The sequence below is a fragment of the Crotalus tigris genome, unplaced genomic scaffold (assembly GCF_016545835.1).
Source record: "Crotalus tigris isolate CLP2741 ecotype Arizona unplaced genomic scaffold, ASM1654583v1 scf7180000017782.1332974, whole genome shotgun sequence".
NCBI lineage: Eukaryota > Metazoa > Chordata > Lepidosauria > Squamata > Viperidae > Crotalus > Crotalus tigris.
In genome coordinates this window covers 465,012-492,610 of record NW_024096632.1, presented here as the reverse complement: position 1 = coordinate 492,610, position 27,599 = coordinate 465,012, and the positions used below count along the sequence as shown (strand labels likewise).

Sequence of the window (27,599 nt, the reverse complement as noted above, 5' to 3'; positions counted from 1 at the left end):
CATTTTTGAAAGACAGGCTGAAAAAATTACCATCTACTCATTTGAGATTTCATAATTAATGTCCTTTACCTTTATCTAAATAGAAGGCAAGATTAGTGTAATAAATTATTTTCTCTGTACTGATATGAATAGGATAAATGCATAATATTTAACTCACTAATTTTCAGCAGCCATTTAAAAAAAACAAAACCCTAAAACTGAAATACAAGTTTATGGCTCTGGAGTTTAACATTTTGCCAGCAAGTAATCCAATTTCACTGAAAACCTATACGTATCACATAACATTTTGTCTAGAAGATAAAAGAACCTATAAATTCATGTAACTGCTACAGTTATTTTTCTATATATTTGCCAATTGCCTTGCTTCCAAGTCTGATTGAGTACTTTCAATGAGGACACAGCAATTTCCTTTTCATAACAATGAAGGCTAAATATAACCATGTCAAGTATGTGTACTGTATATGGCAGTTCATGGCGTTTTTGGTTTCCACTTTTTGTTATAATTTGACCATTATATCAGATAATTTAGAAACAGCAGCAAGTACAAAGGAAGATATATTTCTGCTCACAATGGTTATCATATGTACTTAAATATATATTAGAATTCAGTCTCCTGGTTTCTAGCTTGGTGCCTTAACTGCCAATTGGATCTCCCTTTCATGTATCATGTACAGTATATAGTTTGAATAGAGTAATATTTGTACAGCATTTTAAGTTTTTTTATAAACTTGTCTCACTAAGACCAAACTTTATTGCTTAATTATGAAGTAGTGACAAAATACTAGCAATTGAACATGAAGATTACATAAACTATGAGTTTATTGTGCTGAACAAACTGTGATAATCCAGCAAAGTAACAAGCAAGCAATTCAAAATCATAGACAGCAACTCTAAATGAATAACAAAGCAACAAACTAGAAAACAGTTGAGGAAAATAGAAAAAGAACTGTACGTTTTTGCAAGCATATCAATTGTGCAGAAATGGCAGAAAAAAATAATATCCAGTCTTATCTACGAGTGACCAATGACAGCAAAGAACAGTCCTATAAAATTTATCTCCCATAAAAATAAACTATATATATAAAAATTTTATGATGATCCTTCTGTTTCAATGGCCACAAGGTTATTTTCAATCTGAAAATGAGGTATAGAAGACCCTGAGAGGTAGTAATGTGTTTTGATTGTTCTACAATATACAGAAAATGTAAGATTTGATCAAAGCTATAAGACCTTAGGAATATGATGCCTGCCCCCACTTGTCAATAATATTTAGTTCATCTCACACTGTTAAGCAGATTCAGAAACTCCAGTATAAGGATACTGATGCTCACACAGACCTCCATATAGATAAAGTTTACTCAATTTTCTTCAGTAATTCATGGTATATTCCCATGTGCAAAATAGGGATTTCCTATTGTATCCACACCATTTCTTAAGATTAAAAATAATACATCCCTTTTCCTGGATGGAGCTTTTGTACATACTAGAATCATGGAATTAGGGAGTGTGGCCTATACCAGTGTTTCTCAGTCTTGGTGAGTTTCCATGTGCAGACTGCAACTCTGCACATGGTAAATTTCCAAGGTTGAGAAACACTGGCCTATGCTATTAAAACCCAAAGTCTAAAGAAGCAAGGCATTTTTGGAGTCTTGAGCAAGTGTTCCTCATCAGTTACTAAATGTTTTATTTCCAGTAATATTCCTTATGTCTCATTCTAAGGAATTTGTTTGGAGGTCAGTTGGCTGCACCCACAAGGAGAAATCTGTATATTCGCATTGTAGTTTGTCTTTTAGGCCACAGCTTGAATAGTCATGACTAAGTCCCATATGCAGTTATTGTACAATTATTTACAAATTAGGGAACATTAAGATACCTAAAATACATTTTTCTTATATGCTCATTTTTACTGATCCCTAATGCAAGGCACTCATATCACCGGAGCAGGTGTTTGTTCTTAACAGTCAATCTTGTGAAGCAGCCAGTAAGTAGCTCTCCTTAGTTGCTTTGACTAACACTAAAGCCATATTGAAGAATGTTTTCCTGAGAATCTACCCCTGGCCCAAATAATGAAACAAGGTTATCAACAGATATTTCCACTGAGGGTAAGACAGGCAGACAAAGAGAGGAAATAAAAAGGAAGAAATCAAAGAAGTCAAAGTATTAATCTCTACATAAGAAGCATTTAAAATAAATCTGGTTGACACTTATTACAAAAAAAATCACATTTGTGAAAAAAATGAAAATACTTGATGAGTATTCTCATATAATCTACTAGTTTTTACACACATACACAGAAACATACACACACTTATTTGTGATTGCATTATGCAAAAAGCTGAGCTTGTTGCGTCCAACCTACAAAGATTCAAGTTTCTTTGAGGGGTGGTTTTAATATGAAACAAATTAATATGTGTTCATTTCCCACAAAGCTCTTTTACAAAAATAGTTCTAATTTGGGTTTTTCCTTGCTTTTGTTTTTGGGAAGACAAAAGTATTTCTTCTGAAAAACAAATGTTGAAAGAAACAGCAAGTTCATCCATTAATAGTCTGGAGGTAGGTCTTGTCAATTGACTAATCCATTTCTTTTTTTAAAAAGTCAATTGAGGTACAGACTTGGACAATAATAGTTAAACACTGCAGTTAATTATTTTTATGTAGTGTCAATGAAGAAAATTATCATTACAAACCTTATGAGCAATTTGGTACAAAAATATATTCAAGTTAATGGTACATTATATAGAAATTTAGCAGAGAAAGGCATAGCATACTTTAAAAAGAAAAAATATTGTAATGCTGGAAAACATTAACAGTATTGTGTTCTTAATTGCAATGAAGTTGACAAAGTAAAAAAAAAAAGATTGGGGGAATGCAGAATTTATCCAATAACAATGTCTTGCATTGTATGCTCATAGCAGCAAATGTTTATATGATTGTTGAGTTCAATGTAAATAACAGAGGTAGTACTGAAAAGTGGGATAATATTGCAGTTGTTAAAAGTGCTGCTTTTTAGTAAAAAAAAAAAAAATGGGGACATAGAACTGGACCAAACTGTCCAGATAAATATCCTATGTCAATGTATATTACTTAAAAGTAATAAGCCCACTTGAGGTACATAGTATTGGCTCTTGAATGGAGATGTATTAGTGAAGATGATAAGGCCATTCCTCTGAAGGAGTGGAATGGGCTGGCAGCACAGTAACAAATCAAACTAAATATCTAAGTTATTTCCCTTGGTTCCAGTATGGTATGATTTAAAATCATTCTGAGGTATTGTTTAAAATTCACTAAAATCCAAATTTTAGTTGCTAAATTTCAGTCCTGAAAGTCTGATGTAAGTCATTTCTAAACAACATGATAATCTCTAGAAAGCAGATTCCACTTCAGGGTGTACATTTCCAAAGAGGGTACTGTTGAGTTCCATTTGATATTACTTCAGCAGATATGTGTATTACTATTATACTATGTCATTTTCCCCTTTTGTTGCAAAGTACCTTTTTTTCTTTTGACTTTTCCTTCCTGATTATCAGCTGAATTAACTGAAACAAATTAATCTTAGATGTGTCTCAAAAGAACAATAACATGAGAAACAAATAAGCACAAATCTAGTCCAAGGCTATCAAAATAGTATCTAAAAGGGCTGTGCATACTTCAAAAATTATTTCAAAGAAGCACTTCTGACCTTCCAAAAATAAACTCTCTGCTGTTCACTAAAGTTATCTATTTCTTTTTGCAAATGTCTACTCAAGCCTAAAAAATTATGCAGCTGCTTTAAAGACCTGACTCATTGAAATTAATGTGAGACAAGCACAACACTAACTGGGTAGTCATTAAAGGCATTTGCATTTTTCTTTCAGGTTGCTTTAATGAACAGCAGAGAGGTGCTGTGCTTGCATGAGGTGTGAAACCCTCCTGAATCATCCTGAAGCATATACAATCCTAGCATCTACATCCTTATCTTTGGTGTTCTAAAGAGGGAATTCACTAAGCCAGGGAGTGGGTGGTCAGAGATGTTGTAAGAACTAGTGTCAAACACCAGTCTTTCCAATTTAAATGCCCATGGTAATCAATATTTTAAAATTATAGGCAGTGCAGTGAACAACTTGAAACCTGCTTCTGAGATTTACTGACCCATTCACCCTTACTTAGCAGCTCAAACTATTAGTAGATTAAAGAAAAATAAGAGAAAACAGTAAGTATATGTTGCGTTGTTAATCTGTGTCCCCCTGTGTTACAGCAGTTTCACGAAACCTGGGACAATGAAGGGATTGTAATAATTATTAATAAGTCCTTTTTAAGGTTATGTGGATTCCTTTCCTCCTCCCCACTCAGGCCAAAGTAGAAGATTGTGGAAACAGAAGTAAGTGGTCATGGCAGTGTCTTCTCTCTTCAAAAGATCCAACTGCTGATGAGGTAGAAATAGAAAAGTGTGGTTTTCTAATCATCTTCTGCTGATTCTTGTGAGGATGTCTCTTCAGGCTGATCCTGGAATAAGCAATCAGAGTAGTAAATTAATTATACAACTATTAAAAATACTTTAAGTTGAAGTGAATAACTGAGCCAGTTCAAACAACTGTATTTTAGCTTAATAAGAGTGAGATAGTCTCAGAACCTATGTCCATATATGCTTCCTTTCTTGCTTTGCAGTATGAAATATAAACCAGGAATTCATTATTACTAACTTTCTCAGAATTACTCAGACTTACTCAGAATGTCGTAGTCAAGTTTCAAAGGGTAACTGAGTTCACACAAACATAATTTGTCTTAGCTTGTTGAAGGAATCACAATGACTGAATTCATGTAAAATACTACATTAAGATTGACAAATTGCATTGTGGATGAAGAAGAAATAGGAAATGTGGCTACATTTTAAGATGTGAGCTAAACTGGAACTGCTAACAATGGGTTACCTCTTGGGGGTGTGTGGAAGGAATCTATGATTGGATTAATTCCTTTGCCCTGTTACACAAATCAAGGGGCCCCACAAAGTCATTAACATATTAACTCATTAGAAACAGTTTTTGCTGTTTTTAAGCTGTTTTCTATAAATACCAGGACTTAGAGATATCTTTCACAATTAATTTCTGCAACTAGAGCAACTATCAGAAGTGCTGTTTCAATTGTAAACTTTAGGTCATACCATTCCCATATCGCTCCTTTTAAAGATATTTGTGAATCTAAATATGGTATGCAGATATGCCTAAGAACAAGCTCACAGAGAAATATAGATGGCAAAAATGACTGTATAAAAGACTTCAGTTTTCAGGTTAAAGAAAAGGCATGTGCATCTCATGTGCATTGTTCTCTTGATATTAATCACATCTTCAGGACTTTTCAACATACAAAATACTTTATGGGCTTATCTCATTTATCCACTCAGCTAAGAATCTTGGAAGCAGGTTACGCTGAGAAATGGAAAGCTGCCCAAGGCCACCCAACAAGCTTCAGAGCTAAGTGTGGATGTGAACTTTGGCCTCTCATATCCCAACCTATCACACCACACATGACAGTACAACAATCTTACAATTCAGCTATTACTGAAATTTTTAACCAAACACCACGCTAACCCTCTGCCTGAAGCTTAAAACACATGTAAGCATAACCCTATTTTTGGAGACAATGTCTAAAATCTAGGTTAACAACACAAAACCAGAAACTGTCAGAGGGCTGTTTTGCTGTCTCTTTCATTCTTAGTCCCAGTCTCCACCCCTACCCTTTTCCTTTGGTCTTAAAATATGTAGGGCTATCTTCTGACCTTGCTCCACTGAGCCATTCTTTTACACTCATTCAATTAATGTGCAGTACCTTTCAGGATATGGGTGGTAAACTGGAGAAAATAAACACTGCTGATAAAAGGGGCTGTTAGAGAGAAGTTGATTTTTATCAAATCCTGCACATCATCTTGTAAGACAGCATGTGAAAAAGATCTAGGATGAATAGGTAAATATTTACCCATATAGCAAACTGAGACCTTTTAAGAATGACCAGCTTATAACAGTCTTCATATTTTAATAGATTTGATTTTCCACATGGCTTCATTTTGTCTGGGTGGCTATAGCTGACACAATTTATAACTCTCTTCCTTTCCCAGGCCACTGCCATACGCCACTCAGCAAAGCCTGCGATACAGCTTGTCTGCATTATGTGACCAAACTTCCATTCATTAGTGTTTGAAACACTTCAGCTGTGAAGGGGATGCTAAATGCTACCATGTGTGACACTACTGCACAAGAGCAGCATGGCGAGAAAAAAAACAACAGTAGGCTTTAATAATTGACCACTGCTTTCTGCAATCCTTTTTCAAAAGGTTTCAAACATTCACCCCCCCCAAAAAGGCTTGAAAAAAAGCTGTAAATCCAGGGAATAAACACAAGTAAAAATGAATGGATGACAGCTTAAAAAATATAACCATAGCAGCATCAAGTCATGAGATTTCACACTGGTTTTGTTTAGTCTGCTCAGGGTTATGTGGGAAATGGGGAAAGCATGAAGCAAAAAGGCCCCCCTGCTAAACTGTGGGCCTCAAATATTTAAGCCAGTAGGTTTATACCTCTTGACTAGGAAACAGGCCATGACCCCAAGATGGTCTCTGGAGAATGAGGCACAAAGATAGATGTAGCATGATCAAAGCCATGGAAAGGCAAAAGAGAGGGAAGCCAAGTGTCAACTAACCCCTGGCCTTATTTTTTCAATTAATATTTAAATTACAAAAAGGCATTCAACTATTACAAAGATATAACATTTTCCATAATCTCATTTCCAGTCACCTTCATACTTCCAGTTTACACAATCACAGAGGATGTATGAATACATAGACAGAAACTGTGGTTGGTATGAATGTTACCTAGTCCTTATGAGTTACTGTTCATTATTTCTACTTATTTTCTAGACTTTTCAAAATATTTCACAACTGTTGTCCAAAGCATTAAGTCAGGAACTTTTGACTTGCCATGGTATAATTTAAATATCAAGTACATCTGAAACTAAATTACTCTGACACATTACTTCCTCTTGCTTTTTCTGATGACACTGCTAGCTAGCTGTTCTATTGTATGTTTCTGTTTCAACTCTTCTGATCTTTACAACTGCCTCTGGACATCATCAGTGGAAATGACATCTTATGCTTAGCCATTGGATTACTGTTATTGGATCTGGCCTACCCAAAAAAAAAAAAAAAAAGATCATGGCTAAATGGGGGCAGGAAGTTAGACATTTCTGTGTCTCTTTGATACCAATTAGTGATCTTCCAGATATTTGCAATCCAGAATTCCTAGCCCTATGAATGGTCACTAGCATCCAAACCTACTGCATTTTCTATTACCAATTTTCAAATACATACAACAAGTCTTTCAGTCTATTTATCTTGTGTGCAGACTCTAAAAAAACTTAGGTCACAAAAATCTGTGCAAGCAGTTGTTCACATACTAGTTGTTCTGGGGTCATATTGTAGCACTAATAAACATTTTAACTAGTATACAGGGAATCTCAAAACTCACAATATGAGTGGTTTAACAATTCTTGAAATAAATTTGAAATTCCTCAACTTCCCCACATGCAGGTGAAGCAGAAAGAACTGGCACCTAGTAGTAGTGGTATTGTTTTCGTTATAGGAGTTAGTTCTTTTATGTATTATTCATGTGAATGGGAAAACAGGGGATTTAAGCCTGTCTGTAGACACCCACATTTTCACATTGCAGAACCTTTGCATGACCTGATACAGATTCAAATTGTAATCTGTGCCATCTCAAATACAATCCATGAATAGAAACTGTAGTCTAATTTTGTCATATCGGCTTGTAGGTATCTAAAACTATGCAAATTATCAAGGTTTTCACATTGCTTCATTAGGAAAGAGGGTCATGCATCAAAAGGGTGGTGATAGGATATTGGATTCAATAGCCTAAACAGTCTTTTTTGAATTGTACAATTCTTTGAAACTGTATAATACCTAAAACCAATTCAAATAAATGATTCAGGAGGACTATATGTCTGAAAGTTGCCCTGAGGTCAAGAAGAATAAACACAGTTGCATTCTGCCTATCTAATCCTCAACACAAATACTAGGGCAACCAAGCTTACTTCCATCCCAAAATAAAGCTTGACCCTGGATTAACATCTCTGTGTGGGATTCCCTTTAATTATTAGCTGCAGCAGCTATCTTTAGAAAGTAGATGTTTGTAATTTGTTCTTACCACATCTGCTCTCAATATGGTTGCTGCAGAATTATACAACAAAACGGGGCCTTTGGAAAGATATTTCTTGTGATCAAGGGTCAGACTAGATCAGGGGTGTCAAACTTGCAACGTCATGTGACGTGTCGTGACTTTTTTTCCATTGCTGGCAATGGGGTGGGCGCAGTTTCGCCATGACGCATCCGGCCCATGGGCCGGCAGTTTGACACCCCTGGACTAGATGGAAGAAAAGGATACAATGGTAGTTACTGCTCCTGTGGCTATATGGCTAGAGGAAAGATCTGCTGAACTCCAACTATTTACTTGAGAGTAAGTATACTTAGAACTGGATTTGAATGCTGCGCTGCATGTATGAAAGAGGTGGGAGGCACATTTTATGCACTAAAACTCACTATATATCTCTCGTCAAATATTAAAGGAATTGCTTTGAAGTAAAAGAGAAAGAGATTGAACACCTAAAGCCAAAAACTGTGCACACATCATTAGGACCTAGCTATGTGAAGACCAAGCTGTCCCTTCCTAGTTAAGCATGCTTACCCATTGGAAAGAGGGCTCAGAAATGTAGATAAAAAGAGTCTTTCAAAGTGGAAATACAGTGACATTATTGTGAGCATTAGTCAAGAAAAATTTCCTAATATTGAACAGCTCACAACATTACATAGTCTACTTAACAGATGAAAATTGAGAATTGCTATAATAGGCTATAATCACATTCTTGCTAGTTTAATGAGAGATACTCTGTTTTTAAGCAAGTGCAGTAAAAATGTTCCTGTTTGTATATTGAATTACTTTTGATGTTATAAATTATGACCATAGCTACAAACTGCTTGAAGAATGCTCAGGGGAAAGATATATCCAAGGTCCAAGACACCTGGAGTGACATGTTCATGAAGAATTTGAATAGTGTGTTGTGGTATTTCCATCTGGGAGAGGGCGGTGTTTTTGAAGTTAAAAAAGCATACAATATAAGCACCACAACAAATCACAATAATAATAATAATAAACATGTGAGATATCCTTGTATAAACACTACAATTAAGTATTTTGATCATAAAGAATGAAACAAGTACACAATCTGTTGCATATAAGTGATATCATTATGCATGTATTGTTATTCACCACTCCTACAGATCCCTGAATGCTTTTTAAAATAGCTGACTACCTTTGTCATTTGTCCCACCGACATATGGACCAGCAGGAAAAAGCAACAAAAGTATGTTTTTGTCCTATACCGGTATAAACTAAAGTGAAGCATAAACATTTGCTAAGTTGCACCCCTTGGCCCACTAGCAAAGCACTAACTACTTTTTTATATAAAGTGTTGTAACAAGAAAAGGGATACAATATTTTCTAGTGCCTACTAGGTGATCCTGTGTGAAAAGATGCTGGGGCCTGAACTTGAGTCCATTTATCTACAAAGTAAATAATGTCCCAGAGCTATGTATCAGCTCTTCACTTTAAATTATTGCTGATGGGCAGAAAGGCAGCCCACTCCTTTACATAATTCCCTTCCAATATTTTGTTCAGCTGGAAAGAGTAAAAATAGCAGTGTCAACTGGTATTTGGCAGCTTTCAGTTCACTGAATACTACTCAGAGTAGTAGTGCTTTTTATCACTAATGGAGTTTTCAGAATAATTACAGAAAAAGTCAAAACACCTAAACATCAGTATTCATAAATGTTTTGATGTGTACTAAATTATGATTTTATTCTTTCAGATAATTAAGAATAGTCATCTATTTACATCCACATATCAAAACATTGAAATAATACAGTACCTAAATGATAAAGATAAGTCTTCATTAAAAATGCATAATAAAATAAATTGGAATCACCAGTAGAAACCCAGTTCTTCCTGATGGAAATTCCATTATAACAGAATTTAGCCCTAGTGAGAATAATAACAAACCAATTGTATAATAGAAATTATGTTACCTTCTTTTTATATTGAAGTGTTCTTATTTATATTTATATAAATATATAAATAAAATAAATAAACCGGAGACAAATTCCTTGTGTGACCAACCACACTTGGCCAATAAAGTATTCTATTCTATTCTATTCTATTCTATTCTATTCTATTCTATTCTATTCTACTCTACTCTTGACCTAAATACAGTGGGGCAAAAAAGTATTTAATCAGCCACCAATTGTGCAAGTTCTCCCACTTAAAAAGATGAGAGAGGCCTGTAATTGTCATCATAGGTAGACCTCAACTATGAGAGACAAAATGAGAAAACAAATCCAGACAATCACATTGTCTGATTTGGAAAGAATTTATTTGCAAATTATGGTGGAAAATAAGTATTTGGTCAATATCAAAAGTTCATCTCAATACTTTGTTATATATCCTTTGTTGGCAATGACAGAGGTCAAATGTTTTCTGTAAGGCTTCACAAGGTTGCTGGTATGTTGGCCCATTCCTCCATGCAGATCTCCTCTAGAGCAGTGATGTTTTGGGGCTGTCACTGGGCAACACGGACTTTCAACTCCCTCCAAAGGTTTTCTATGAGGTTGAGATCTGGAGACTGGCTAGGCCACTCCAGGACCTTGAAATGCTTCTTACGAAGCCACTCCTTCATTGCCCGAGCGGTGTGTTTGGGATCATTGTAATGCTGAAAGACCCAGCCACATTTCATCTTCAATGCCCTTGCTGATGGAAGGAGGTTTGCACTAAAAATCTCACGATACATGGCCCCATTCATTCTTTCCTGTACACGGGTCAGTTGTCCTGATCCCTTTGCAGAGAAACAGCCCCAAAGCATGATGTTGCCACCCCCATGCTTCACAGTATGTATGGTGTTCTTTGGATGCAACTCAGCATTCTCTCTCCTCCAAACACGATGAGTTGTGTTTCTACCAAACAGTTCTACTTTGGTTTCATCTGACCATAGGACATTCTCCCAATCCTCTTCTGGATCATCCAAATGCTCTCTAGCAAACTTCAAACAGGCCCGGACATGTACTGGCTTAAGCAGGGGGACACGTCTGGCACTGCAGGATCTGAGTCCCTGGCGACGTAGTGTGTTACTGATAGTTGCCTTTGTTACATTGGTCCCAGCTCTCTGCAGGTCATTCACTAGGTCCCCCCGTGTGGTTCTGGGATTTTTGCTCACCGTTCTTGTGATCATGTTGACCCCACGGGGTGAGATCTTGCGTGGAGACCCAGATCGAGGGAGATTATCAATGGTCTTGTATGTCTTCCATTTTCTAATTATTGCTCCCACAGTTGATTTCTTCACACCAAGCTGCTTGCCTATTGCAGATTCAGTCTTCCCAGCCTGGTGCAGGTCTACAATTTTGTTTCTGGTGTCCTTCAACAGCTCTTTGCTCTTCACCATAGTGGAGTTTGGAGTGTGACTGTTTAAGGTTGTGGACAGGTGTTTTTTATACTGATAACAAGTTCAAACAGGTGCCATTAATACAGGTAATGAGTGGAGGACAGAGGAGCCTCTTAAAGAAGAAGTTACAGGTCTATGAGAGCCAGAAATCTTGCTTGTTTGTAGGTGACCAAATACTTATTTCCCACCATAATCTGCAAATAAATTCTTTCCAGATCAGACAATGTGATTGTCTGGATTTGTTTTCTCATTTTGTCTCTCATAGTTGAGGTCTACCTATGATGACAATTACAGGCCTCTCTCATCTTTTTAAGTGGGAGAACTTGCACAATTGGTAGCTGACTAAATACTTTTTTGCCCCACTGTATTTAGGAGGGAATATAGTAGTTTGGAGCTCAAGCTACTATAAAGGGGATAACACTGCAATAGATGAAAAACTGCTACTATAGCATTATCTAGGCACAGGCATAAATGTTCCAACCTGGAGCACTATATTTCTTCCCTCCAGCATCCCAGAGAGCAAGACATTAACAAATGATATAATAATGTAGAGAATATTTGAAGGAATTTTTTGTTTTGAATATGCATAAGGGTATCTCAATGGCTATGGTATGGGATGCTAGCAAAGCTTCTATGAGAGAGGTTTTGATTCACATGAATAATGCACATAGGTGCAAACAGGTGAAAAAACATGAAGAGTTGGAAGAAGAGATTAAAGTGAAAGAGAAGGCTTTTATTTTGAATCCATTGGATAACAGGTTAAAGGTTTCTGTAAATATGCTTAAGGAGCAATTTAACATGTTAATGGCTGATCAGGTTGCAATTAATTTAAGTTACATGAAACATAATACATTCTGTAATGCAAATAAGCCTGGTAGGTGGTTGGCTTATCAATTATGGAAGAAACAGAAGTCAAGGATTATAGAGAAAATAGATTATAAAGGTAAAGAGGTTTATCAACAAAATTTGATTAAAAGGATTTTTTAGATTTTTATTCAAAGTTATATGCTAGTGAAAGCATACAAGTTTCAGATATAGAAAAGTATCTACAGGCAGCATATTTTCCTAAACTTTCAAATGATCAATGAGATGAGATGAATTATTTAATTACTTCTGAGGAAATTACTTGGGCGATTAAACAGTTAAAGGTTGGTAAGGCTCCTGGTACAGATGGATTAACAGCAATCTACTATAAAATGTTATCGGAAGAAATGATAGAACCATTAAAGGAAATTTTAATAGTATTTCGTTGGCAACAGAGGTACCTCCATCTTGGAGAAGGGCTTTTATATCGTTGATTCCGAAAGAGGATCAAGATCTTACCCAGCTTAAGAATTATAGACCTATATCTTTTTTGAATACAGATTATAAGATTTTTTTGAAAATATTGGCAAATAGATTAATGCATGTTCTGAAGCAATTGATTCATCGTGATCAATCTGGATTTATAATTGGGAGATATATGAAATATAATGTAAGACAAATTGTTAACCTAATTGAGTATTTGGACAAGAACAATCAAATCCCTGCGGCTTTGATATTTTTGGATGCTGAAAAAGCTTTTGATCAGTTAAATTGGCAATTTTTATTGAGAGTTGTAGAGAAAATGAATTTTGGGGATACATTTTTGTATGCTCTTAAGGCTATATATCAACAACAATTGGCACAAATTATAATTAATGGGGGATTAACAGAAGCATTTAAAATTGAAAAGGGTACAAGACAGGGATGTCCATTATCCCCATTGTTATTTGTTTTAACAATGGAGATTTTACTTATTAAAATTCGTGAATCACCTACAATAAAGGGAATAAAAATAAATAAGAATGATTATAAGTTGAGAGCTTTTGCAGACGATTTGGTTGTGACGTTATCTCAACCGACAGATTCGGTAAGGGATTTGGTTGAAATCATAACCCAATATGGGAAAGTTTCTGGTTTTAAAGTAAATAACAATAAGACTAAAATATTACCGAAAAATATGTCTATGAAGCAAAAGGATATGTTAGCTAAATTAACAGGTTTTGAAATAGTGAAAAAGGTTAAATATTTGGGAGTATATATTACAGCTTCTAATGTTAAATTGTATAAAAATAATTATGAGACATTATGGGTAAAAGTGCAAAAGGATTTAAATGATTGGAAAAAATTACAGTTATCTTTGCTGGGGAGAATCTCAGCGGTTAAAATGAATGTTCTTCCAAAGTTTCTTTTTTTGTTTCAAATGATACCTATCTTGAAAAACGATGCCAACTTGGAGGAATGGAAGAAGGGTATTAACAAGTTTATTTGGGCAGGGAGAAAAACGAAGAGTTAAGTTTAAGATTATATAAGATGCATGGGAAAGAGGAGGACTTAAGGCGCCTAATTTAAAATTGTATTATGATGCGGTGGCTTTAACATTGATTAGTGATTGGCTTAACTTAACAAATAAAAATATACTTCTTCTTGAGGGATGGGATTTATTATATGGATGGCATACATATTTAATTTATAATAAAAAAGTAGATCAGGTTTTTAAATCTCATATTTTAAGAACCTCTTTATTACGTGTCTGGAAGAAGTATTTGTTGTTGTTGTTGTTAATTGCGAAGTCGTGTCCGACCCATCGTGACCCCATGGACAACGTTCCTCCAGGTCTCCCTGTCCTCTACCATCTTCTGGAGTCCATTTGAGTTCTCACCTACTGCTTCAGTGACTCCATCCAGCCATCTCATTCTCTGTCGTCCCATTCTTCTATTGCCCTCAATCTTTCCCAGCATTAGGCCCTTTTCCAGTGAGTCCTTCCTTCTCATTAGGTGGCCAAAGTATTTGAGTTTCAACTTCAGGATCTGGCCTTCTAAAGAGCAGTCAGGGTTGATCTCTTCTAGAACTGACCGGTTTGAACGCCTTGCAGTCCAAGGGACTCGCAGGAGTCTTCTCCAGCACCATAGTTCAAAGGCCTCAATTCTTTGGCGCTCAGCCTTTCTTATGGTCCAACTTTCACAGCCATACATTGCAACTGGGAAAACCATGGCCTGGACTATACGCACTTTTGTTGGCAGGGTGATGTCTCTGCTTTTTAGTATGCTGTCTAGATTTGCCATAGCTTTCCTCCCCAGGAGCAAGCGTCTTTTAATTTCTTGGCTGCAGTCCCCATCTGAGGTGATATTTGAGCCCAGAAAAATAAAATCTGTCACTACCTCCATTTCTTCCCCATCTATTTGCCAGGAATTGAGAGGGCCGGATGCCATGATTTTGGTTTTCTTAATGTTGAGTTTCAAGCCAACTTTTGCACTCTCCTTCTTCACCCGCATCAAGAGGCTCTTTAGTTCCTCTTCACTTTCTGCCATTAGAGTGGTATCATCTGCATATCTTAGGTTGTTGATATTTCTCCCGGCAATCTTAATTCCAACTTTTGATTCATCTAGCCCTGCCTTTCTCATGATGTGCTCTGCATATAAGTTAAATAGGCAGGGCGACAGTATACAGCCTTGCCGGACTCCTTTTCCAATTTTGAACCAATCAGTGGTTCCGTGTTCGGTTCTCACTGTTGCTTCTTGACCCGCATATAGGTTTCTCAAGAGACAAATGAGATGGTCTGGTACTCCCATCTCTTTAAGAACTTGCCACAATTTGTTGTGATCCACACAATCAAAGGCTTTTGCATAGTCAATGAAGCAGAAGTAGATGTTTTTCTGGAACTCCCTAGCTTTCTCCATGATCCAGCGTATGTTGGCAATTTGATCTCTAGTTCCTCTGCCTCTTCGAAATCCTGCCTGTACTTCTGGTAGTTCTCGATCCACATACTGCTGGAGTCTAGCTTGTAGGATTTTAAGCATAACTTTACTAGCATGTGAAATGAGTGCAATGGTGCGATAGTTTGAACATTCTTTGGCATTGCCTTTCTTTGGAATTGGAATGTAAACTGACCTTTTCCAATCCTGTGGCCACTGTTGAGTTTTCCAAATTTGCTGGCAAATTGAGTGTAGCACTTTTACTGCATCGTCTTTTAAGATTTTGAATAGCTCAGCTGGAATACTGTCACCTCCACTAGCTTTGTTGTTGCTCAGATTTTCTAAGGCCCATTTCACTTCACATTCTAGGATGTCTGGTTCGAGGTCAGTGACCATCTCATTGTGGTTATCTGGGATGTTAAGCTCATTCTTGTATAGTTCTTCTGTGTAGTTTTGCCATCTCTTCTTAATCTCTTCTGCCTCTGTTAGGTCCCTGCCATTTTGGTCCTTTATCATGCCCATCTTTGCATGAAACGTTCCCTTCATATCTCCAATTTTCTTGAAGAGATCTCTGGTCCTCCCTATTCTGTTGTTTTCTTCTATTTCTTTGCACTGTTCATTTAAGAAGGCATTCTTATCTCTTCTAGCTACTCTCTGGAATTCTGCATTCAATTGGGTGTATCTTTCTCTTTCTCCCTTGCCTTTCGCTTCCCTTCTTTCCTCAGCTATTTGCAAAGCTTCCCCAGACAGCCATTTGGCTTTCTTACATTTCTTTTTCTTTGGGATGGTTTTAGTTGCTACCTCTTGTACAATGTTGCGAACTTCCATCCATAGTTCTTCAGGCACTCTGTCTATCAGATCTAATTCCTTAAATCTATTTGTCACCTCTACTGTATATTCATCAGGAATATGATTTAGTTCATACCTGAGTGGCCTAGTGCTTTTCCCTACTTTTTTCAATTTAAGCCTAAATTTTGCAACGAGAAGCTCATGATCTGAGCCACAGTCAGCTCCTGGTCTTGTTTTTACTGACTGTATACAGCTTCTCCATCTTTGGCTGCAGAGCACATAGTCAATCTGATTTCTATGTTGACCGTCTGATGATGTCCATGTGTAGAGCCGTCTCTTGGGTTGTTGGAAAAGAGTGTTTGTTATGACCATTGTATTCTCTTGACAAAATTCTATTAGCCTGTGCCCTGCTTCATTTTGTACTCCAAGGCCAAACTTGCCTGTTATTCCGGTTATCTTTTGGCTTCCTACCTTAGCATTCCAATCCCCCATGATGATAAGGACATCATTTTTTGGTGTTAATTCTATAAGGTACTGTAGGGCTTCATAAAACTGGTTAATTTCATCCTCTTCAGCACCAGTGGTTGGAGCATAGATTTGGACTATTGTGATATTGAATGGTTTGCCTTGGATTCGAATTGAGATCATTCTGTCATTTTGTGGATTGTATCCCAGTATTGCTTTTCCTATTCTTTTATTGACTATGAAGGCTACTCCATTTCGTCTGAGGGATTCTTGCCCACAGTAGTATACCTGATGGTCATCTGAGTTAAATTCACCCATTCCTGTCCATTTTAGTTCGCTGATTCCTAAGATGTCGATGTTCAGTCTTGTCATCTCTTTTTTGACTACGTCTAGCTTGCCTTGATTCATGGATCTTACATTCCAGGTTCCTATGGAGAAAAAATCTTTACAGCATCGGACTTTCCTTTCACCACCAGATATATCCACAGCTGAGCGTCCTTTCGGCTTTGGCTCAGTCGCTTCATTCTTTCTGGCGCTACTAGTACTAGCCCTCTGCTCTTCCCCAGTAGCATATTGGACACCTTCCGACCTGAGGGGCTCATCTTCCAGCGTCATATCTTTTTGCCTTTTAGTACTGCCCATGGGGTTTTCATGGCAAAGATACTGGAGTGGTTTGCCATTTCCTTCTCCAGTAGATCAAGAAGTATTATTATAAGTTAAATTATAAAATTCCAATTTGGGGGATTCCTGGACACGTGATAGAGGGGGTATCTAGGGGTGTGACTATGGATAGGATTTCTTATAAAGAATTACTTAGTTTGGTAGGGAAGGACTGGCAATTAAAATCTTTAGCTGAGTTGAAGCAAGAAAATATTGTACACTCTTGTTTTCAGTATAATCAATTGTTAGTCAGGTGGAGTTTAGATCAAAAGGTTGGTATTACTTTAGATGATGTGAATTTGGTAAAACAGATTAAAGATCAAACTCAAGCCCACATAAAGAGAATTTATAATGTTTTAATAGAATTGGATTCTGAAACAGAGTTAGTTAAAATGGGCACAAAATATTCAAGAGCCGATTCTATTGGACACATGGGAGACAATTTGGGTAAGAAATGTAAAATTTACTCAAGCTCAAAATTTAAGAGAAAATTTTTATAAAATGTTTTATAGGTGGCATTTGGATCCTCAAAAGCTATCCTATATGTATCCTAATTTAAGCCCAAATGTTGGAGATGTGGAAGCTTAGATGCAACTTATTTTCATATTTGGTGGACTTGTAGAAATATAAAAGCTTTTTGGATTAAGATTTGGTGGAACATTCAAAAGATTTTTAAGAGAAAGATAAAGTTTACGCCACAATTATTTTTGTTAGGTGTTATTGTAGCTTTTGATGTTAAAGAGATTAATTTGATGTTGAATCTTATAACAGCTGCAAGATTATTGGTGGGACAATATTGGAAGAAAGATTCTTTGCCTACTATGGAAGAATGGATACTCAAGGTGTTTAATTTAGCAGAAATGGCAAAAATTTCCGCTTATTTGAAGGACTACTCACAAGAAAGATATATTTCGGTTTGGAGAAGATGGATAGATTATATTCAGAATAAATATGAGACTAAAAAGTATTATCTAGCTTATGAGTAAATTTCAGATTATTACTAATAGTTTAATATGGTAGAATTTATATTACTCTTAGTTTTATGGTTTAATTATATTATTATTTTTGTATTTAATTTGTTAGTATTTACTTTGAAAAGGAGTTAAAGCATGTTATGGATTTGACTGTTTGTATAGTTAGGTAATGTTAGTTAGATTATGATTGTTTATTTGTAACCCTGTAATCAGCTCTGGGAAGTGGGGGGGGAGGGATTTGGGATAGATATTGCACAAAATCTTTAAAACTTTTAATAAAAAATGATATAATAAGAACACTCTTGTAAGGTGTCTGTCTATCTCTCTCTTTGTGTGTGTGTATAGAGAAAGGCCTGCAAAAGAGGTCTTTGTTGCAGTGGCTTCAGGCCTTATGCCTGCCTTTTTGCAGATCCAAGTCAAGGACTATTTGGCCTCCATTAAGGCCTAGGAAGGGCAATATGATGAGAAATTCTGCTGAGAAGCCACAATAGGCAAAATTCTTGGCTATAAGTACCTGTTTGCCACACTACAGCTAACAACAACAACAAAACAGACTGAGCCAAGAGCTCACCCCAAAGACTAGTTGTATTCAACATTTTAATGACAGATCCTCATGCAAACCTTAACAGAGGCAAAACCAAATTCCAAGCAGGTAAGTACATTAAGCACCAAGTAAAATTCTTAAAAGATTTGACTTCATTCAAGTCTTTACATAGACAGACCTTTTCTGTTTATAAAATGAAGTCAGCACCTTTGCTCACAAGCACTTTCTTGCAGCAGCTAGGATAGTGATTGCGAACCTTTTAGAGACCAAGTGCCCAAACTGCAACCCAAACCCCACTTATTTATTGTCAGGTGCCGGGTGGGCGTGGTCACTGGGTGGACGTGGCTGCAGTGGTCATGGCAGACTGGGTGGACATGCCCAGGGTGGGTGTGGCCACCTTGATGTTGCTTGTGGGGAAGGACGCCTGTGAGGGCTGGGCAAGGTTGGGGGAGATCCAGGGGGTGTCTGGCAAGTGGGATGGTGGGCAGGAGGCGCATCCTGCGGGGTGAGGTGAGGCAGGGCTGGGTGCCATTTCCATTCAGCATTTCTTGCAGACTACTCATGACCCAAACTAGGTAACATCAGCAGTTCCAGAAGAGAATGGGGTTTGTGGAGTGGAGGAGAAGAAAAGGAGAGGAGGAGGGCGGTTGTGTGTTCCTTGGTCGACTATGGGCTTTGTGGCTTTCTTGTAGATGTCTCATGATCATTAGTTCTGATCGTGCCTGGAAACTTCTCTCCAGGACGTCCGGAATTTCCTTCACTGGTAGACCCCCCTAGGGGGTCGAAAGTCACCCTGGAGGAGCGACCACCGAGGAGGAGGCTGGCTTGTAGATAGGGGAGGGCGGCAGCTTCCTCCGAGTCTCCAGCTTCTCCTTAGGGCCAATGGAGCAAAGATCGGCCTGCAACATGGCCGATCACCCTGCTGCACCAGCCGAAAGTCACATCATCATCTAAGCATTAAAGACCCACCACAGATGATCCAGGTGAGACCTCTTTTGTTCCTCTCCATACCCCTGCTGTTTTTGCCTGTATAAGCTGTTTGTGCTATTATTTCCCCATCTGGAGAAAGCGGCTTTAGTAATCGTGGGAACAAACGCGTTTTACAAAAAGGACAGAATAAATAAATATTCATTTTAAAACTATATTCTATTCCTACCTACATTGTGCTGTAGAAAAAACTGTTTTTTGTGTTTTTTGGAGCGGTATTATATCAGCAGAATATTTCTTTTTCTATTCTCCCTTTAAAAGATAGAAAAAAGGGAAAATGGTGTTTGAAGAAGTCTTTTTAGCTCACTGAGGACACCTACTGGTCAAAAGTTAATATTGGATTGTTTATTTGGAGATGAGAGAGCTTTGGCCTTCAAACCGCTTTTCAAGAAAAAAGATAAGTTGAGCTTGCTGTGTGATCTGTGGGGGTGGATAATGTTCAACTGTAACCTTCACTAAAAAGAAAAAGGATTCTTCTTCAACTATTGCTAAAATGGAGAAGCCTCAATCACATTTAAACTGTAAACTTATACTGGAAAAGATCTATGAGGCAAAAGAAAAAATATGTACTACAATAAAAGAGGCTACTACAGAACTAAGAGCCAGAATCTCTACTTTAAAACTTAAAACTGACTCCCAGATTACACTTGACTACTCTACAAAACAGATTATAAAAGAAGAGGTTTTAACTGAGGATAAGGAGAATCTTATTTTGCCTTACAAGCAAGACCAGGAAAAGCAAAGACCGAACTTTGGACTTCTGAAGCAACGAGGCTTTATGGACAAGAGAAACAGAGATTAAATCAGAGATCAAGATGGTCTGTATCGAATCAAGTGACACCACAAGCAACAAAAAGAGACCTATTATTTGGAAGGGAAGCCCTGTTATGGAAATCTACCTGGCAAAAGAGGAAAGCTAGAATAAGATTGAAAAATGAAATTTAAAATTTCTTAAATTGGATTAAAGGCAACCTAGAACTATGGACTGATGTAAGAACTGAGATTTTGAATTTGAAGTAAAAAGATGTCTTAGAGTTGGAGTGAATCAATAACTAATTGAATGTTAATTAAATAAGATGACTTGTTTGTCCTATAACATGTGAAATTTAAACTTTACTTAAAGGATTGAAATGATTTAAAGTTTGATATTAATTTGTTAACTCAAAGAGATTGATTAAGTGAAGGATTAGATATCTATAAAAGAGTTTGATAAGTATATACACTTAGATGTGTCTAGGATAGATAAATATTTTTGTTTAAAAACAAGATATCTTTCTATATAAGGGATTAAAGACAATTTAGAATACTAAGAATGTTCTTTTTAGAATGTTAGGTTTATTTCTATGAAAATTATGATATAATGGAGTGACGAAAATTGAAGAGGTGTTTCAGATTTGAAGTGAACTAATAGTTAATTGAAATTTAATAAGATGATATGATTTTCTGATGATATGGACATTATTAGTTATGATAATTATTTGAAGACTTGAATTTTGTTTAATGGAATGACATGATTTAAGGTATGATATTACTATTTTTTTAGCTTGAAGAGATAGATCAATTGATAAATTTGATAGGTACAGGATAGATTAATATTTTACTCTAAATAAGGGAGATTAATGGAAGAAGAAACAAATAAGATTTTGATAAAATTAAGAAAGTAGAACATATGTGGAAGGGATATTTGAATTGAAAATGTTTTTATTTAAAGTTAATTTGATTATGGTAGAAATTGATGAAGCTTAAAAACAGGTTCAGGTTGAATAAATTTAAGCTAGAATTGGATATTCTAAATATACTATGCTATTTGAGGGAAAAAGAGAGGGAATATTTGATGTATTGATTATATTATGTATATATGTCTTGTTTTAAGATGTTTGATTACCCCAGCACCACGGTGTGTCCTGAACATGTTGCTTTAAGAACTTAAAAAACCAATAAATTTTGTTAAAAAAAAAAGACAGGTCGGGCTATAGTTTGAGGACCCCTGAGCTACAGCTTTGGTGGCTCTGTAGGCAGAGCTGCAAACTTCTCTTCTCTGACAAAGAAGAGAACTTTGAAGCTCTGCCTACAGAGCCACCAAAGCAGCAGGTGGAGTGCTGGAGGCTCAGGGAGGGAAGGCGCTGAAGTGGGCGGTCAGGCCATTGGCAAGAGCAACGTATCTGAGCAGAAAGCGGTCTCGGAACAAGTGGGGCAGGTAAGGAAAGAAATCCTCACCCAGAAATTGCCTTTCTTTCCTTACTTGGCTCCCAGCCCCGTGCCGTTTCTCCTTCGCAAGAAAAAAAAGTTCTATCAGACTTTCTACCTTGAGATCTCGCAAGAAGTTAGAAAGTATGATGGAACTTTTTTTTTTTTTTTTTTACCGATAGTCCCACAAACATGTGGCAAAGGCTGAGAAGCAAACGGAGAAACAGAATGCAGCTGAAAGGCAGGTTAGTAAAAAAACGCTTGGGGGAGGCATTACACACACACAAAATTACCATTTGGCATTCTAAAGACTTTCAGCCCTTCTTCTGCATCGGACCTCAAACTATCCTAAAGAATTCTTAAATGCACATTTTTAAGCTTTAGAAGTTTTAAAAATTATCACTTTGTTAATCACCATGTTTCTCTAAAAAAACCATTAAAACAATTCCCTTTGTATTATTTTACAATGTAATCCACCATATAGTATAGCACATTGCATATTGAACACAGCTGTTGTAAGTTGCTTGCAAATGAGCAAACTGACATTATTTTCTCTTTGTTTATAATTTAACCAAGAATTAACTATAGAATTCACTTGATAGTATCAATTTAATTTTAGTGACTGAGAACAATGATATGGGTATTTCCTGCTCTAAATCCCAAAATAAGTTTGTCCAGATAGAAAAAAGTATCTTACTTACTAGAGGCTTACAAGATGATATGGTATCTTTTCTAACATAAGCTCAGTGCTATTCTTCTGTCATTCTTAATCATTCCTCAGCTTTCATGTGGATGTAATATAATTTAACAGTTTGTATTAATACAAATAAGGAGAACTATTATGAAATTTTCCAGCTACAAGGCAGGAAATCTTCAGGGTCTGTAAGATAGTTTGGGATTTAATATAAAATATATTTAATATAAAATCTCCATAACTTTAAATAAAAAAGCATATGTCCCTAAAGCAAGATTTAGTGAATGCATTTGCTTTCTGCGTGTGAAAACTGAAATATAAGATCTGAAAGGTATAAAGGCATTTCAAATGTATGTTGGAAATGTGAACAACATAAGCAATATTTTATCATGCTTGGTGGACATATAAAAAAGTTGAAAAAAATTGGATTCACATACATTCAGATAGAGGATTTTATGATATAAATGTCAATGATTTACATATCTGCAACCCTCAGAAAGATTTAAACTTAATAAAAGTATTTCTGATTTTGAACACGATAAAACTATATTTGAAATTGAGCTATGTACTAATGGCAAATATCTTATAGCTAAAATGAATGTTTCTGTTAAGATTGGACATAGAAGATGAACAAGTTAAAACTGTATGATAAAATAAAGCTAAAAATTTTGGATATAATAAATAAATGCAGCAACAGGAAAATATGTGGACAAAAGGTTGAAATTTATAGTTTGTTAAGCTCTAAAGAACATTTCTATAAAATGATATATAGATAGCGTTTATCAAAAGAGAGATTGTTAAATATATGTCAACGCTGCTAATATTGAATATTCTTGCTTTGACAAAATATGCAGAACTGTCTGGTACTTTTAGAGTTAATTCAAATGAGAATGAGAGAGGAGAGAAAAACACGCGGAAGGGAAAGGAAGTGAATCTTTGCCCTCCAGGTTAATTGGAAGATGTGAATCATGACTCCAAAATAGGGGAGGGGAAATGCCTGGAATGTATGTGCAAAGGAAGGGAAATTCAGATTGTGGCATTCTCCATGCCGTGCTGACACTCCTTTACACTAATAAAGGCTTTTTAGGTTAAAAAATGCCTGAAAGTTCTTTGAAGTGTTTCATTAGTCAGACATCATGCCAAGATCCACAAATTTCTTAAACCAATTAAGGGGTCCTGGACCCTGGTCACTATTCCTAAACTAAAGGGATAGACTGACAAAATTCAGGAAAGATCTCATTATGGAAGGAGAAAGATGGCTTGAGGCCAGCACTTCGGCAGCAGCAGCTTCCCCAGGGAGGGGAACGACAGCAGCAGCAGCTTCCCCAGTGGCAGCCAGCCAGCCGGGGGAGAAAGAACTCTGGCAGATCTCCCAGCTGGGAGCAAAGACTTCAGAAGCAGAATGGAGAGATAACGAAGTTTTTGGTGAGTCACTGGAAAGAGTTCAAAACCCAGAGGTGAAAAGCAGAAATCAATTCCTGGAGAGAGGAGCCTATACCCCTCCCATTGCACATCAGAAAGCCTTTCAGATCCTGTCTTCCCCTGCCAGGGACCCCAACCCTGAAGAGAGAGGGAAATCCAGTTTAAGGCATCTGCAGCAATGGGGAGATTGGGTTCCCCAGCAGATCTTTGAGCTTGCCACAGCTAATAGAAGCCTTGCAACAGCTTGGGATGGTGCAGAAGCCAGGAGACAAGCAGCTGGTGGGAGACCGACCACAGCAGGGAGATTGGCCACAGCCCCCGAACGTGCAACCCCTGGGCATAAATCTGCAGCCAGGATGGGGCCAGCAGCAACAGCCACAGTGGGGCCCCCAACAACCTATATTTGCACCACTTTTCAGAGCAACCTTCGATGGGGACCCAGAGAAGCTGTTTTTTTTCCTCAACCAAGTGCGTTCTCATTTGAATTGCTGGGCCTATCTCTACCCGAACCCAGGGGCCATGGTCGATGTGATTGCATCCAGCCTAGAGGGAGAAGCATCCGAATGGCTGAACAATTTATATAATGAGCAAGCCCCCAAATTGGAGGACCCCACCTCTTTCTCCTAGAGCCGAGAGAAAATTTGAGGAGCCATCTATTGGTCTTAAGGCAAGAGAACAAATCCACAAAATAAAACAAGCTGGCAGGCCTGCCCTGGAGTATGTGTGGGAATTTTGCAAAATAGCAGGTCGAATAGAGGGGTGGCCTGAACAATCCCTAATCCATCACTTCATTGAGGGATTAGACAATCACCTCTCTCAGGCCTGCATCGATAGAGCCGTACCTGATCAGCTGCAAGAATGGTACCAGGCAGCAGTGAAGCTAGACATTCAGCTCGCCTGCTATAAGAAGCCTCCGCCACCTGAATCCGAGCAGCCGCCAGAGCAACTCAGACAGCAATCACCCCCATGAAAACCTCCAACTATTGCGATGGCTGAGAGACCCAGACCACCTGCAGGCCCGTCAAATAAGTGTTTTTGGTGTGGACAAGAGGGACATCGAGCGGCAACCTGTCCAGTCCCCTACCCCCGACTGCAGAGCAGACCGGAACCAGCGGTGAGAAGGAAACCTGCCCAGTGGCTAACGAGAGAAAAATCCAACCGGGTCACGCAAGAACCTGTTGCCCAGATTACACCCCCCACACAGGAGGACTCCGGGACTCTGGGTGGACCCGCCCCATCGCTCCTTTGACAGCGACGATGAAGGAGAGAACGACTCGATGGTGAGTCGACAAATCCTGTCTTTTTCACTGGCCACCAAACTTATAATTCCTAAGTCTGGGGCACAAATGGACTTAAATGTGTTAATTGATTCTGGATGCACCCGCTGCATTATTAGTCAGCCATTTGCCATGAAAATGGGCATACGGGCAAAACAGTTTTCCAAACCTGTGAGGTTTGAGCAAGCCGATGGCTCCCTGATGGGAGGGACTCTTGTTACACAATTAACTGAGCCCTTAAGCCTAGAAATAGGTGTGCACTGGGAATTTATTCACTTCCTAGTGGCTCCAAAAATGACTGAGACTGTGATCCTAGGGCTAGCCTGGTTGGACAAATGGAAGCCATTTATCTGGTGGGAGAAAGGAATGAGAACTGTGAGACTACCTATAAGGCTAAACTTCCCACTGATTCAACCAAAGTTGCAGAACACCTTAGGCCACCCAATGAGCGAGCGCACATGGCTACCTCACCACCGCCGAGTGAACCACTCATCCCCAATGAATACCGGGACCTGGTGGAGGCATTTAGTGAAAAAGAATGCTATGCCCTGCCCCCTCACAGACCCAATGACTGCTCCATTGAACTGGTGCCAGGAGCCAAACTCCCACGCCTGAGAATGTATGCTATGTCCCCCCCTTGAAATGGAGGAGATGCAGCGATACATGAACAAAAACCTAGCAAGGGGGTTCATCGAATCGGCCAAATCTACCGTGGGAGCCCCTGTGTTGTTCAAAGAGAAAAAAGATGGATCTCTTTGTCTCTGTGTAGACTATAAGGGTCTCAACACTGTGAGTGTGGAAAATAAATATCCCCTCCCCCTCCTAAAGGACTTATTAACCCATCTGGCTAAGGAGAGTATCTTCACCAAATTAGACCTGAGAGAGGCATATTACTGGGTGAGAATAAAAGAGGGAGATGAGTGGAAAACTGTCTTCAACTGTCCTATGGGGAGCTATCAGTTCAAAGTCATACCACTTGGACTAAAGGGGGCCCCAGCCATATTTATGCAGTTGCTTAATGAGGTCCTACATGATCACTTGTACAAAGGGGTTATGGTGTATCTTGATGATATCCTGATATACAGCATGAATATGACTGATCACATAAAGCTGGTGAGAGAAATGTTAAAGAAGCTATTGAATGCCAAGCTTTATGCCAAATTGTCAAAATGTGAATTTTACCAGACCCGATTAGATTACCTTGGCTACAGAATTTCCAACGAGGGTATTGAAATGGATCCAGCCAAGGTGAAAGCTATAATTGAATGGCAGCCCCCAAAGACTTGCAAACAGCTCCAGAGCTTTCTGGGTTTTGCCAACTTTTATCATCAATTCATCCCCTCTTTTGCTGAGATTGCCCTACCCCTTACAGAACTACTCAAAACAGGCAAAGGAGGAGGGAAGCCACGATCAGGCCAACCACTAGCATGGACAAGTGGAGATGGGCAATCTTTGAGAAAGAGGCCTTCGCGATTAGGTGGGCGCTATTAAACTGACGACACTATCTAGAAGGGAGCAAGGTGCCATTTGAAATATGAACAGATCACAAAAATCTAGAAACACTGAAAACTCCCCACAAATTGTCCCCAAAGCAAGTGCGGTGGGCACAGTACTTTAACCACTTCAATGTCACTCTAAAGTACAGGAGGAAAAAACTTCCTGGCTGATGCGCTATCCCGGTTACCCCAATACAAAAGCGAACGGGAGGATAATGAGGCAATTATCCCCAATCCACAAACTGTCGCTCAATTTACGCCTCACAGGGTCCCCAATCTTGACGGCCCTGGGGTAAAGAAAATAAAATAAGAGCTCCTCACCGATCAATGGTTCAAAGATAATCAAACCTCCCTAACGTGCAGGGATGGCTTAGCTTACAAAGGGGGGAAACTATATTTGCCAGAAGCCCTCCGTCTTTATGCTCTCAAACACAGCCATGATGTAAAACAGGCTGGACACTTTGGATATTTGAAAACCCTACATCTCACCCGCTGGCAATTTTGGTGGCTGGGGCTGAAAAGGGATGTGGAAAACTATGTAAAAAGTTGTACTATATGTGCCACAATGAAAAGAATCCCAGGGAAAATTCCTAGATTACTGCAACCTGTGGCAGACCCTTCTCAACCATGGGAAGAAATACTATGGACTTTATAGTAGACCTACCTGAAAGTAGAGGAAATACTGTCATCTGGACTGTGATAGACCTGTTTTCGAAGCAGGCTCATTTCATCGCCTGCAAAGGACTCCCATCTGCCCAAATTGTTCCTGAAACATATCTACCGGCTGCATGGTGCCCCTAAGCAAATAATTTCGGACGGGGGGGGGGTCGAGTTCACAGCGAAGCTTTGGAGGAGTTTT

The 27,599-nt window shown here is 38.1% G+C and overlaps 1 protein-coding gene across 1 annotated transcript in view; it reads right to left on the bottom strand.

Annotated features, from left to right (window-relative positions):
- Positions 1-801: 801 nt before the first annotated feature.
- HMGA2 (high mobility group AT-hook 2) overlaps positions 802-27,599 on the bottom strand; it is a 289,643-nt gene continuing 262,845 nt past the window's right edge. The window contains exon 5 of the mRNA XM_039342254.1: positions 802-4,482. Within this exon, the coding sequence (XP_039198188.1) occupies positions 4,435-4,482 (48 nt within the window). The 3' untranslated portion in view covers positions 802-4,434. The remainder of the gene's footprint in view (positions 4,483-27,599) is intronic.